The sequence below is a fragment of the Acanthaster planci genome, linkage group LG01 (genome assembly GCF_054643075.1).
Source record: "Acanthaster planci isolate LZ-2023a linkage group LG01, COTS_SCS, whole genome shotgun sequence".
Taxonomy (NCBI): Eukaryota; Metazoa; Echinodermata; class Asteroidea; order Valvatida; family Acanthasteridae; genus Acanthaster; species Acanthaster planci.
Window position 1 is genome coordinate 18,658,068 of NC_141777.1, and position 13,171 is coordinate 18,671,238.

General features: G+C 40.2%; 1 protein-coding gene across 1 annotated transcript in view; it reads left to right on the forward strand.

Annotated features, from left to right (window-relative positions):
• ndufaf5 (NADH:ubiquinone oxidoreductase complex assembly factor 5) overlaps positions 1–13,171 on the forward strand; it is a 96,673-nt gene that overhangs the window by 47,314 nt on the left and 36,188 nt on the right. Inside the window, exon 8 of the mRNA XM_022232906.2 lies at positions 1,122–1,232. Coding sequence (XP_022088598.2) covers positions 1,122–1,232 — 111 coding nt within the window. The remainder of the gene's footprint in view (positions 1–1,121; positions 1,233–13,171) is intronic.

Genomic DNA, 13,171 nt, shown 5'->3' on the forward strand with positions numbered 1-13,171 from the left:
ATTACATCTCTGATGGATGTATTGTGGACATTTCTCTTCATCTCACCTCTGTGATAAAGCAATGTCATGGCTGACATTAAAAACGCTGAAACTCCTCGTCAGACATGTCAGATGGTGTAGGAGAGTGCGTTTTTCATTGAACCTTCTGTCATTTGCAGCATGAGAAATGTTTCAAAAATTGTGTACAGTGGTGGAGAAAAAGATACTGTGTTTGCACTGCACAGCTTTTTATGCATGACGCAATGTAAATGTAGCCTACACATGTGCACGTGCCCTTGTATGTCCACACATTGCCATGACTTTTAAATAGTCACAAATTCTATGTAGTTTTGTCCAACTGCGTTGAGTGAAAAAACTGGTTGACTGATCAGTGTCCAATTTAAACACACATGTACACATGTACATGCACATGGTACTTTTTAAAATTTATCCATATTTTCTACAAAAACCAAGAGATCAATGTAGCAGTGTTGTAGTTGAGTTCAGTTGAAGTCCCAAGTACGTTATGTATGTGGAATCAAGTCAAAGTGCATAGAGTCAGTGTTAATTGACTGCAAGTGTTTGATGGACACACATTTCACACACACCCATGTTTTCTTCTTTCAAAAGAACTTTGGCTAAAGTTCTATGCATTTTGCCAATTCTTGGACACTTCCAGCATACATTGTACCTCATTGTATACATGTACTTCATGTATCTGAGCCCTTTTCATGTATTCATAAACACGGTTTAGTTTCATAGGCTTAATTGATTCCAACTAGTCAGTACGGTGCATTGATATCCCATGTACGATACTTGTCAAACTTGTGTTAGATTCAACTGTTTTGTAAAGAGCCTTTAATAAACTGTGTGTACACGTTCATGTGTGCAGTATGTGTCTAGGAATAGCTAGTGCATACCCATGTACAATACATTAAATGTATACAGTATATGACTTAATGCTTTGAAAATCTACAGTTGAAATGTACAATGCTATGTGTCCTGTTCCTTGGAGATTACCAAGGCACATGTATGAGTTCAGGCACCGTAGATGTACACGAAGCTTTTATTGCATCATTATTAAATCCATGTATGTTGTGATGGGTACTTGGATGTTGCTTGGTATTTTCCTCTTGTTGTAGGTACTGCAGGCACTTAGGAGTGACGGTGTTTTCATCGGTTCCATCTTCGGAGGGGATACTTTGTTTGAGCTGCGATGTTCCCTCCAGCTTGCAGAGCAAGAGAGAGAGGGGGTAAGGTGCAACATTCAGGACCATTCTAAGTACAATCTGGGGGGGCTTTTGTATCATTTCAGACATGTCAGACAATTCTCTTGGCTGGGCCGGATATGCGCATGCATAAAAACGGACGAATCCATTCACCTGATGCTGTGCAATCATTAAAGTTTTATCTTTATTAATGAATAATGGTCAGACATTGTAGTAAAGCTTATGCCCTAGATGTGCACTGATGGATTAGCGTTGTGTTCACGTACTATTTCCTGCCCTTGCCATTTCATTTTAGCAATTGTCCTTCAGAATCAAATTGGCATTTAAGTGACTTTCCGTGACTCAACTCATGAATCAATTTGCTTTGTAGAAGATGAATTTTTAAAATATTTTTTAAGCGAGAGTGGAAAGGCGAGCTTGGCTAACCACAAATCATAAGCACATCATAGCCCCCCCCCAGATTTCTCCAAGGTGTAATGACAAGTGTTTGATTGAGCAATAAATCCATGGACATGCACTGTGAATTGACACAAAAACCATTTGATCGCTTTGAAGACTGGAACCATTTTCTCAGGAGGAAATCATAATCCGAGAACATGATACTGTTGGAAAAGGGCTTGTGCACTGCTGACTGACATAAATTAACCTTTGCAGACCTCATTTTGAAAAGATAAATGAAAACAATTTGGTTATGAATAAGGTGGAGTGACCTTATGGCTAGGGGCAAATTACATTGTTCCCACCATCACCATACTGGTACTTGCATACCGTACCTGTATGTACAGTTTTACCTGCAGAGGGTCTAATGGCATTTTGTATACCAGAGGGGCAGATGGCACCTGAGGCAAAACCCAACACCCAAGGTCACACCAATACAATGTGGTGGAAATGACATTGACAACCATGGAAAAGATCAAAGTAATATACTTGGTGGAGTACAAGTACATGACTCATGTACATGTACCACCGTGAACATCGATCACATTTTCGCGATCCAGTACATGCGTGTTTGTGGCATATCATAGGATCGATTCTCGACTCATGGAGGAATTGGTCCATGGTACAGTGCACAGTAAAGGAGGCCCGTAAGTTTCCATCATGTCGGCAGTGTTTCCCTGATGGTTTGACATTTTTGCCATGTCTTGAGCACTAAGCAACCTACTCAAAGGATGCGTTCCAGTGTAGAGGCTATATCACTGGATTGAGACCAGAGAGTGATTTTTGTTTTGAAAAATAAAGCAGTGTCTGTTTTAATGCCAAACATCACAGGCAAGTCCATTTTTGAGTGCACAAGGAGAAAACTTTGTAGGAAGATGAAGTGCATTACTGTTTCATAGAGTGCTGTACTTTTTCTTTTGATTCTGTTTTGCTAATTTTAAATTACCGTGTACCCTGACAGTTGTTGCTTATGATAGTTGTTTTCATGCTCATTTTCATTTTGACTTTTATTGTTATTGTTGTCCTGGTTATAATTAATCATGTAAAGAATTATACTTTTTAATAGTTTTGTACATATCTGTACATCCTTGCCTGAAAAATTACCTCAGTAAAGAATAAATGAATTCAAACTACCACCTCCGTGCCTATTCACAGTTATGTTTACATACATGTATGAAACACCCAAAATTGGGAGAAATTTATAACCCAAGTGGAAACACTACTAATGTGACTTGGCCTCTTTACTGTGTTTTACTCTACAGTATATGTTTGCCAGTTTCCTTAAAGCATGGGTTACAGGTTAGTTTCAAATGATTAAAGCTGTGTTTCTCTTATTAATAAAGAGAGCAGATGGATGAAGAATCAGCAAATGTACCATGTACACGGATAGTCTTATTTGACGTGTTGTCAAATAATGGTGTATATTTTGACATGTACATGCATGATAGCCACAGCAGTACTGGTTGTATACCACAAAGCAAGACACGAGATGAGTTACAACTGGAGCCTCCTCACCCACCATCAAATCTGCTGAATGCAACATACATGTACATGTACATCTTGAGCCGCAACTGTCTGCCTTAAAGTTGCATCCTTGAAGGTCCCATATAAAGAGTCTGCATATAAGCCAAATACACATGCAATACTGTACATGTAGATGTACCGGTGCATGTGTTTTACCATCTTTTTTAGTTTGGGGGAGGGGTGGAGTGTGCACGTGAACTATTAATTAGTCTTTAATGTGAATTAAGCACAGTGAATTTGTAGCTTTATTTAAACTCCAAAACAAAATAACAAAAGAAGTTGCCCCCTCAAAGCGGGTCGGCGATCGAGGTACACGTACACATTTGTAAACAGCTTCAACCTCTTATTCTCTGCTATTGATAAATTACACTTGATACAAGGGCTTCCCGGTAGGATTTGTACCAAGAACATGAAGAAAACACAAGGCTTTCCAATCGTGGCCCTTCACCTAACTATGGACCCATTGTCGCGATTGTTGAAAGTCCACAAGATACATGTAAATTGTGTGTGAATGTTCATGTACATGTACAAAAACACAAGCAGCTCTGAAGCTGTCAGTGAAGTTCGGGGTTTCTGTATATATTTACACCATGGCTTCATGCGGCAAAGCTTTTCATGGTTCAAAACTAAATTACCCGTACCCATTGTCCACTTGTCAATGGAATACCCATGCAGTAAATGGCAGCTATCGAGAAAAAATAATGCATTAGTTAATTGCCCTGGCTATAATTTATATACATGTAGCAGTCTTAAGTGCTGGCAGCATATCTGCATGTAAAGTGCAGTGTACTCTTTGAGGCTCAGATGCTCTGCTGTGGTCACTCTTCATCAGCAGATGCACTTCCTATTTGTTCTTGTGCATGCATCCCTACAACTTTTTCGTGTCTGCTCATCAGTGAGCTCCTTAAATTTACAAGTAGTAACTTAATGTGGATTCAGATAGTGAATGATCTCTTTGGTTTTTTCTTTTTGCCTTATCATTTTTTGTCTCATTCTTTTTTGTTTGGATTTCGTTTTGTTTGGAGTTTGTCTTTTGCTTTATTTTACATGAACTGTTTGTTCCAGTGTTTGCAGACAATTTTGTGAATACAAAATTGCATGGGCAGGTATAATTATCATTACTTTGTACGTGTGTTACATTATTTTGTAAAAATGAAAGGCAAGACGAGTGGAAGATAAAGCAAGTACCCAGTAATTAAATTTGGGAAGCAAAAGTTATTGAACCAAGCATTTTAATTTGAAATGATATGAAATAATTGATACTGTGGTTCAATACCTGTACATGCAGGACTGTACTGTAGGTACTTCTTCTGTATTATTGATGTACGTGGCGTGACCCCTAACGTGGTGCAGTTTAAATTTTTGCCTTGAGCGTTTTGCAATATTTTTCACCTTAAATTGCACAAAAAGTGAAATTTAAGCTCCCACTTTTCTGATTCATAAATCTCAATTTTACCTACCCACTTCCAAGTTCTGATGAGATTTTAATTTATAAATTTTATAATCTTATATAGTGGCCTGATTTTCTCACTTCTTACCAAAGTGTAAAATCGACTCTTTTAAAATGATCCCCAAAATACAAAAATAATTTTCCAACCTATTTGTAGTTTTATACATGTATTTGTACACATTTCTGAAGAATTCTTAGATCAGTATTGGCCCTCCTTTGTCTGTTTTTGTCAAATGGCCACAATATATTGGCTAGTTTTGTATGTCATGCACATTAGTCATGTACATTATACAAGTACAATGTACATGTACATGTGCCGTACAGTCTTGTTCTGAAGTTCTACATGCACCCATATTTGATCTCGGTACATGTAGCTTTTGAGGAATATTCTCTATTTGCCCATGCTATGTAACCCAAATGATGCACATGATGTACATATACATGTGAATATAACATTAGTGACATCGAGTATAACTTAAGTTACACTCTATCACTAGCACAGCTGCACAAAGTACAGGTTTCACGTGCACAACGCATACATGTACATGTAGGAACGTTCCATTGGGAGTTTTGTCAGAGCCTTTGCAAATAATGGTAGAGGTTGTTAATTGCTGGGTTAATTGCATCATTTGTTGGGTCAGGCTGGAATTCCAGTGGGTGGATCTGATTTTGATGTGATACATCTTGCATGCATGCTTCTCACCTTCGCATGATAATTCACAAACATGTACGTGTACTAATGGAAGCTTTCAGTGCAATCATTTCTGTGTTTCCTTTTTGAGTTAATAATTTAATATTGGTACATGTACCGTAAAATAATTTATGTCCATATACTAATTTCATTCACCTTGATGAGAGCCTGAGTCATTTTTGTACCATCAGTTTTGAGTAAGTTTAAAGCATAAGCTATGGAGCCACACTATGCAATTATACCAAATTTAGGAAAGACGGTACATGTACTGTACATGCACCACCGATCACTAATGATGCTTCCTTGAATGCTTTCTGCCTTGATTAGCAATGTATTTCCTGGCACTCATTTACATGTATAGAGGTTCACCATTTAGCTCTTCTGAGGCGAGGTGGCAGCAGAAAATGTGGGAATCAGGGAGTTCCCACTTAACCATAAACAAAGCAATAAATTCCAAACTGAAGAGCTTTACATGTAGATTATGTCTGTGAGTTATAGTGACAATTGCCATCTAGTGCTGTAAAAGATGTTGGGCCCTAGCTGCTTAAGCAACTTCACAATCGCACGAATGCAATTAATGCAGCCCCATTTGTTTGATTAATGTCATGCGGAACGTCCAAATGTTGTACATGTACATTATTGTACTCTATCATGCATAAATGTACATTTGCAGATGTCCTATATATACATGTAGTCTGCCTCTGTGCATATTTATGACAGGCTTGAAAAGCCAGTGTTCATACTATACATGTACATACATGTACCTATATATGTACATGTACATTATGTAAACAGGTGCAGTACATGTAGTCCAACTTTTTGGAAATCAAGAATCTGAGAGTGATTGAGACAAAGAGGGGGCAGTTGTAACTGTTTTCTCAACAGGGAACTTGAATTTCATCTCCCTTTAATGCAAAGTATATCCCTAGCACTTGGGGTACAGCTCTGCTCAAAGTAAAGGCTAATCATAAGTTTATCTTTGCATGCACAGTCTGTTATTTAATGGGTGTGGTGCCTGAGGGTCTACAGCAATGGCCGTAGGAATGGCTTCAAGTGTTCCTCAATGCACATCCACCCACTAGCAAACACATTATGTACATGTATTGTACGGTACATGTACATGTTCATAAAGTTTAAGTTGACTTCTCTGTGTTTGCCATTACCTGACGTTCAATCTCACTTTACCAACATATGTAGGACAGACCCATCCAGAGTTAAGATGAGACTCAGTGATAACATCCAGTTATGAAATTATCAGGTCTGATAAGCTGATGCTGAAAAACAAACAAATCTGAACTTGTGATTCCCAAGTTATATACATGTACATGCACATGTACAGCCCTGGAGGATATCACATGTTGCCAGGCTGTGGCACACATTTCTGTGAGATAATGCCACCTGGTGATGGATGCATTCATGTTCATGTACATGTTTATATACCGATACACATTTGGGCCTGCATGCTCTGGCAGTGTGCTAATTGATTTGTGTACTTTGATTTGTGATGTATGATAACAAAAGTCCTTTAAAATACTTTACTTTTAATACTGGAAAATCTGCAGCATGTTTCTTTGGCCATGTACATGTACCCGTACTGAGTTTGCATGGTTCGGCTGTCAAGTCATGAAGAGCTTATTCAATTTCATTTGTAATAGAGTTGTTTTGTATGTTTGAGTCCCATTTGAACTTAACTTCAATTTTCATCTGGCTATTTTTAAGGATGTCTGCTATCTTAAAGACACTTCAATACACTACTCAAAAAAGTGAAGGACCACTTTTTTCGTAAGTTGTAATTTTTTCTAAGCAATGACTTCGACTGGGGTCAAGCTCTTTCATTTTTTTTTTTTTGTCTAGATGGTGTTCTCATTGGAATGAAAAATTTTAAAAATGTTTAAAAACATCAAATGCACATTTTCAGCAGTAAAATATCTCATATAACAAAAGTATACACAAAATAAAAAGTGGTCCTTAACTTTGTTTGAGTAGTGTAGCCGTTTTAAACAGTGGACTTTTCAAAAAGATTCATGTAGTATCCAATGCATAATGAGGTTAAGAAGCTGAGGAAGTTGCATGAAATACATGTTCCTTGTAAATTAGGTGGCATGAGCCTTGTGGAATCGATGTGCTGCCGTGTCGTCGATCAATCTTGGAAAATGTGCTACATTTACCTCCCTTAAATTTCTATGTGAGAGATAGAGGAGAATTTGGGGTCTTTTCCAATGCCATTGACCTTGATATATTTCTACATTGTGTTTCTCAATTTCATGGATCTGGTAGTGTCTGCTTACTATTCTTTTTAATACAGTACATTTTGTAAAATGATACCGGTATCCTATTTTGTCAACAAGACAAGGAAAAGTGAAGAAACTGGGACTTTACTAAACTGTCATTTTGTTCCAACTCTTTGGTACTGTAAACATGTACTGTAGGCTGCGACCATTAGCAAAAATAAAGACCAAATACAAGCAACAGCACCTGAATAAAACACTAAGCAAAACGAGCCAACAAAGTTCTTATACTTGTACATGCTTGTACGTGTTGTGAGTTACTGATGTAGGCACAGTGAGTCTGACTCAGTATGTCTTGCTGATGTTGGGTTTTAGCCAAATCCAATTTACCAGGTACATGTACCAAGCTGCTGAGGCTTCGTGTGTTCACTGTGTTGACAGAACTTTTGATTACAGTGTATACATATGCTGTACGTACATGTACACCACCTGGAAAACACTGGATATTTCCGTCCCATACTTTGCAAACAGTAGTTGAGTTGTTTCCGTTTGGCGTGCTTCTCACAGCAGTTTTTGGCGTAATTGCATCTGCTCCCACCCATCTTCCATCCCCTGAACATCCTATTTAATGAGAGACATCCCTTAGTGTTGACTTAGCTGGGAGGGATGAGATGTGCATGACAAACACGATTGAACAAATGTAAATCCATGCAACTCTACACCGCTCGGCATTAAGGACAGCACACATTGTGGTAGGTAAATTATGACATACCGTACAGAAACTTCCACTTTTGAAGGAGGATTACATGTACATGGCAGCGTATGGCTGATTCTATCACATATGGCAAAAATTCCCTTGGGGAAAATATGGAAATCTCAAACTGTTTCCTAAATCTTTTATCTTAAATTATTATTGCTGATGAGTTAATACCGTTGGGCCACATTTTCTAGGACCACTCTCACAGTGGGCAAGGCCATATCCAGACCCGAATTTTTTGAGGGGGCCAAAATAGGTACAAGCAGCATCCCTGGTGCACTTTTGCATTAAGCAGCTGCTCAGAAACAATTTCCTGAACAAAATGGCTCTGTCCATACAGAACAACCTCCATTTAAGACATTTGTCTTCACTCTGATAAAGAAATAAAAACCTTATCGGCTTTTTATTGGGGGGGTGGCCCCTTGTTGCCCATCCTTCCTTGACAGTGGGTGGCATTGGCGGAATCGTGGATCACCGCCCCCCATCCTTCCTTGACAGTGGGTGCCATAGGCAGAATCTAAAATCACCCCCCCCATCCTTCCTTGACAGCGGGTGCCATAGGCAGAATCCAAGATCACCCCCCCATCCTTCCTTGACAGCGGGTGCCATAGGCAGAATCCAAGATCACCCCCCCATCCTTCCTTGACAGCGGGTGCCATAGGCAGAATCCAAGATCACCCCCCCATCCTTCCTTGACAGCGGGTGCCATAGGCAGAATCCAAGATCACCCCCCCATCCTTCCATGACAGCGGGTGCCATAGGCAGAATCCAAGATCACCCCCCCATCCTTCCATGACAGCGGGTGCTATGAGCAGAATCCAAAATCACCCCTCCTCCTTCCTTGACAGCGGGTGCCATAGGCAGAATCCAAGATCACCCCCCCATCCTTCCTTGACAGCGGGTGCCATAGGCAGAATCCAAGATCACCCCCCATCCTTCCTTGACAGCGAGTGCCATAGGCAGAATCTAAAATCACCCCCCCATCCTTCCTTGACAGCGGGTGCCATAGGCAGAATCCAAAATCACCCCCCCCCCATCCTTCCTTGAGAGCGGGTGCCATAGGCAGAATCCAAGATCACCTCCCCATCCCTCCTTTACAGCGGGTGCCATAGGCAGAATCCAAGATCACCCCCCCCATCCTTCCTTTACAGCGGGTGCCATAGGCAGAATCCAAGATCACCCCCCCATCCTTCCTTTACAGTGGGTAGATTAGGAGGAATCCAAGATCACCCCCCCCCCCTCTGATCCTTCCTTGACAGCGGGTGCCATAGGCAGAATCCAAGATCACCCCCCATCCTTCCTTTACAGTGGGTGGTTTAGGAGGAATCCAAGATCACCCCCCCATCCTTCCTTGACAGCGGGTGCCATAGGCAGAATCCAAGATCACCCCCCCCATCCTTCCTTGACAGCGGGTGCCATAGGCAGAATCCAAGATCACCCCCCTCTGATCCTTCCTTGACAGTGGGTGGTTTAGGAGGAATCCAAGATCACCCCCCCATCCTTCCATGACAGCGGGTGCCATAGGCAGAATCCAAGATCACCCCCCCATCCTTCCTTTACAGTGGGTGGTTTAGGAGGAATCCAAGATCACCCCCCTCTGATCCTTCCTTGACAGTGGGTGGTATAAGCAGATTCCAAGATCTTGGCTATCCCTTTCTAATTTGTAAATTGAACAAGTCTGAATAATTTCAACAGTGTGCTCTAGTTATCCCCCATACCAGTATGTGTTGAATTGCATTCATTGAGTTTATCAGAGGGACATGTACATGTAGATAATTCTTCCAGACCAGTGCCATATTGACTTAAACTTCTTCAAAATGTTTCTGCTGATGGTACTGGTACTTTTAGCTATGGGGCAGCACGGACATCTGGGAGTTTCACAAAAAATATGGGTAGCAACCACACCGTGCCGCTGAAAACAATTGCAACGAGCGCGCACATACGTACAGATCAAAGAAAAGATTGTATAATCCGATCCTCGGACTGGCTGGTGCATGTGTACGTCGCCAAGATCGCTGTTTTCACCGGCCCAGTACCTGTTATTTTGCAAGAATCCTGGATGTCTGTGCTGCCCCATACATCCTCTCTACAGATATATAAATGCATAGACCACCAGTCTTGCGCATTTAACCGTGATTTTGAGAAGTATGGACAAACAATGAGCGAAGCGAGGGATGGCAGCGCGCGCGTCCAGTGCGCATTACGCGCAACGTACTTACATGGCCTGTATTTGTTTACATGTGTTCCCAAAATGTGTTAACCTTTTTGCTCTTCTGTACTGCTAACTCTTCTTTTCAAATATTGCAACCGCATTAATTGTTTTGGATCCCTATGGGCCATATAAAGTAAAGAGAGGGGGTTTTTACAATCGCAAAATGGCTTCATAGTATTTTATGGCTGGAATTCCTCAACTATACGTAAATTCCCTATATCAAGGGGTGAATTTGCCCATAGTTTTGATTTTAGTCGGGCCCCGCGCAGATCACGAAAAACCCCTGTAGTTTTGAATAGAACCTGGCGGTTTATATGTCTGTGGCCCTCTCTATCTGCCCCGAGCTGAAGTGCACCCCCAATTGGCGAAAGAAAGACAGGTGGTTACAAGCGGGTTCTTGCACGCGTGCTGCGTGTACGCAAAGACCATACAAGCCGGAATAAATTAGTTACGCATACTCAGCGTCCTCCGCATCAAACGCGCATATACTTGTGCGCCTCATATGGCGCACGTATGCGGTGAGTTCCCAAAAAACTACGCCCTCTTTTGTTCCGCTCGGATTGGATTGGTTTACATTTCTTGTAGAAAGATATTTTTGATAAAAACACTGCAATATGTACCAATACTGAAGTTGGGTAAATGTATGTACATGTATGTATTTCATCAAAAGCAGGAGCAATAAGCCAACATCAGTGTGAAGGCAAACTACGAGCCACCAAGAAGGTTGTTGTCAATGGGGCAAAATCCTGAAACGTAAGACATGCATGTGTTATCATTTATCAACTCATTTACTTTCAAATAGAAATTATTTATGTGATGGAATACCAAAAAGGGAAGGTAAAATTTGCTAAATGTTTGAGGCAGAAATGGTGCAGTATCCCAACACATGGATGGAATTATAAAATGGAAACAAGTTCTGTTATTATTTGCATGGACAAACCACATCCCTGTGAATGTGTGAGCTACATCAAAAACACGGCGGCGAGGATAAAACTTCAAATGCTTTTAAGCTGCTTCAGTTCTACGTTACCAAGTCAAACTGGACAATAACATTTCATCTCTCAGCTGTACATGTGACAAAGCAAACACAAAACTGAATGACTCCAGCTAACCACAAAGAATTGAATGAAATGGGATGATATGTTGCTGTTTTCTGCAAACCCTTTAAATGCGTCAGCATGAGCTCCGTGGTATTGAAATTCCACACCGGTTTGGGCAATATTTTAGTCCATCCGTCGGTATTGTTCGGTATGGAACCAAACAAAATTCTACTTTTCATTAATACTGAAATGTTGTCCAAGCTGGTCCTAAATCCTCAGAATGGAATTTCAAAACCGTGCTCTTCTTGCTAATGTGCGTGGCATGTTTGCAGAACACTTTCGAAATAAAGGACAACCACCGCATCTACATATTTCATTCCAGTCTTTGTGGTTCAAATCATTCAGTCACATGTGTCACTTACAGCGGAGCATAAGAAGTTATTGTCCAGTTCCACTTGGTAACATTCAGCTGCCGATCCATCCGTTAGAAAGACTTTAAAGTTTTGTTGTCCGCGCTGTCATTGTGTTTGCAGTTTTGGTGTAACGTATAGCGTATAATACTTCACATGGATGAGTTTTGTCACCATCGTAACGTAGGAGCTTGTTCTATTGTTTTCATTTTATAGTTTCATGGTCTGTACATGTAGTTGTTTGCATTCCCATTGATGTCAGCTTATCACTGCTGTACATCTACCAGCTAATTGTAAATGTTTGTTTGCTGTATAAATATTAGGCCCCCAATGAATAGTGATATACTGGTATTCCTAATACATGCACATGCACAATTTCTATGTATTTTCATCACGTGAGCTGCCTCTACCAATATTTGCACACTTGAGAAGTTATTGTACAGAACTAGCTTTCACTCCAAGTCTGTACTCACATACATGTATATAAGGTGAATGATAAATAAATTCTCTTTTAGAATTCTTCCTTTCTGCTTCATTTTAATACATGTAGCAAAAGAAACAACTCTAAGTATCATGCTTTTTTAACAGAATATGTACAGTAACTGAGGGTAATTTTTTTTTCATTAAAAGATGACTCAGGAAGTCATTGGTGTGGTGTTCTATTCTGTTGCAAATCAGACTCCAAAACTGTACGTCTAGGTAAAGTGGTTACTTGTGGCATGTTGTGAAAATCCTGCAAGCCTAACGAGAAATACATGTATATGTCAAAAGCGTCTCTGCAAACTTCAGACCAGATACTCACTTTTTCCCCACTTGGATGGCTAAATAGGAAATATCTAATTAGCCGCTGCTTGTATAAACCATGGACTGTAATTAGTACAGTACGTCTTCCTGCTCTACCCAGATGGAATTACCACAGAAAACTAATCCCAACTGACAAGTCAATCTGTTCTTTTATTCATTGATGGATTATTTCTTAAGCTCGTGCACATGTGTACATGTGCAGAATATCAGGTTGTTTTCCCCACATGACCTGCAATAAACACAGACTGGAAATGATCCTGGTCTTTTGATATGACATGATTTTCTGAATCAATATAGTAACTTTGAAAATAATGGACAACAGGTGTACTTTTAAATTATTGGTTTTGTTTGAAGGTAGTGTCATTCACATATGGCCTTTACACTGTTACAAGGTGTTTTGTTCTGTGTG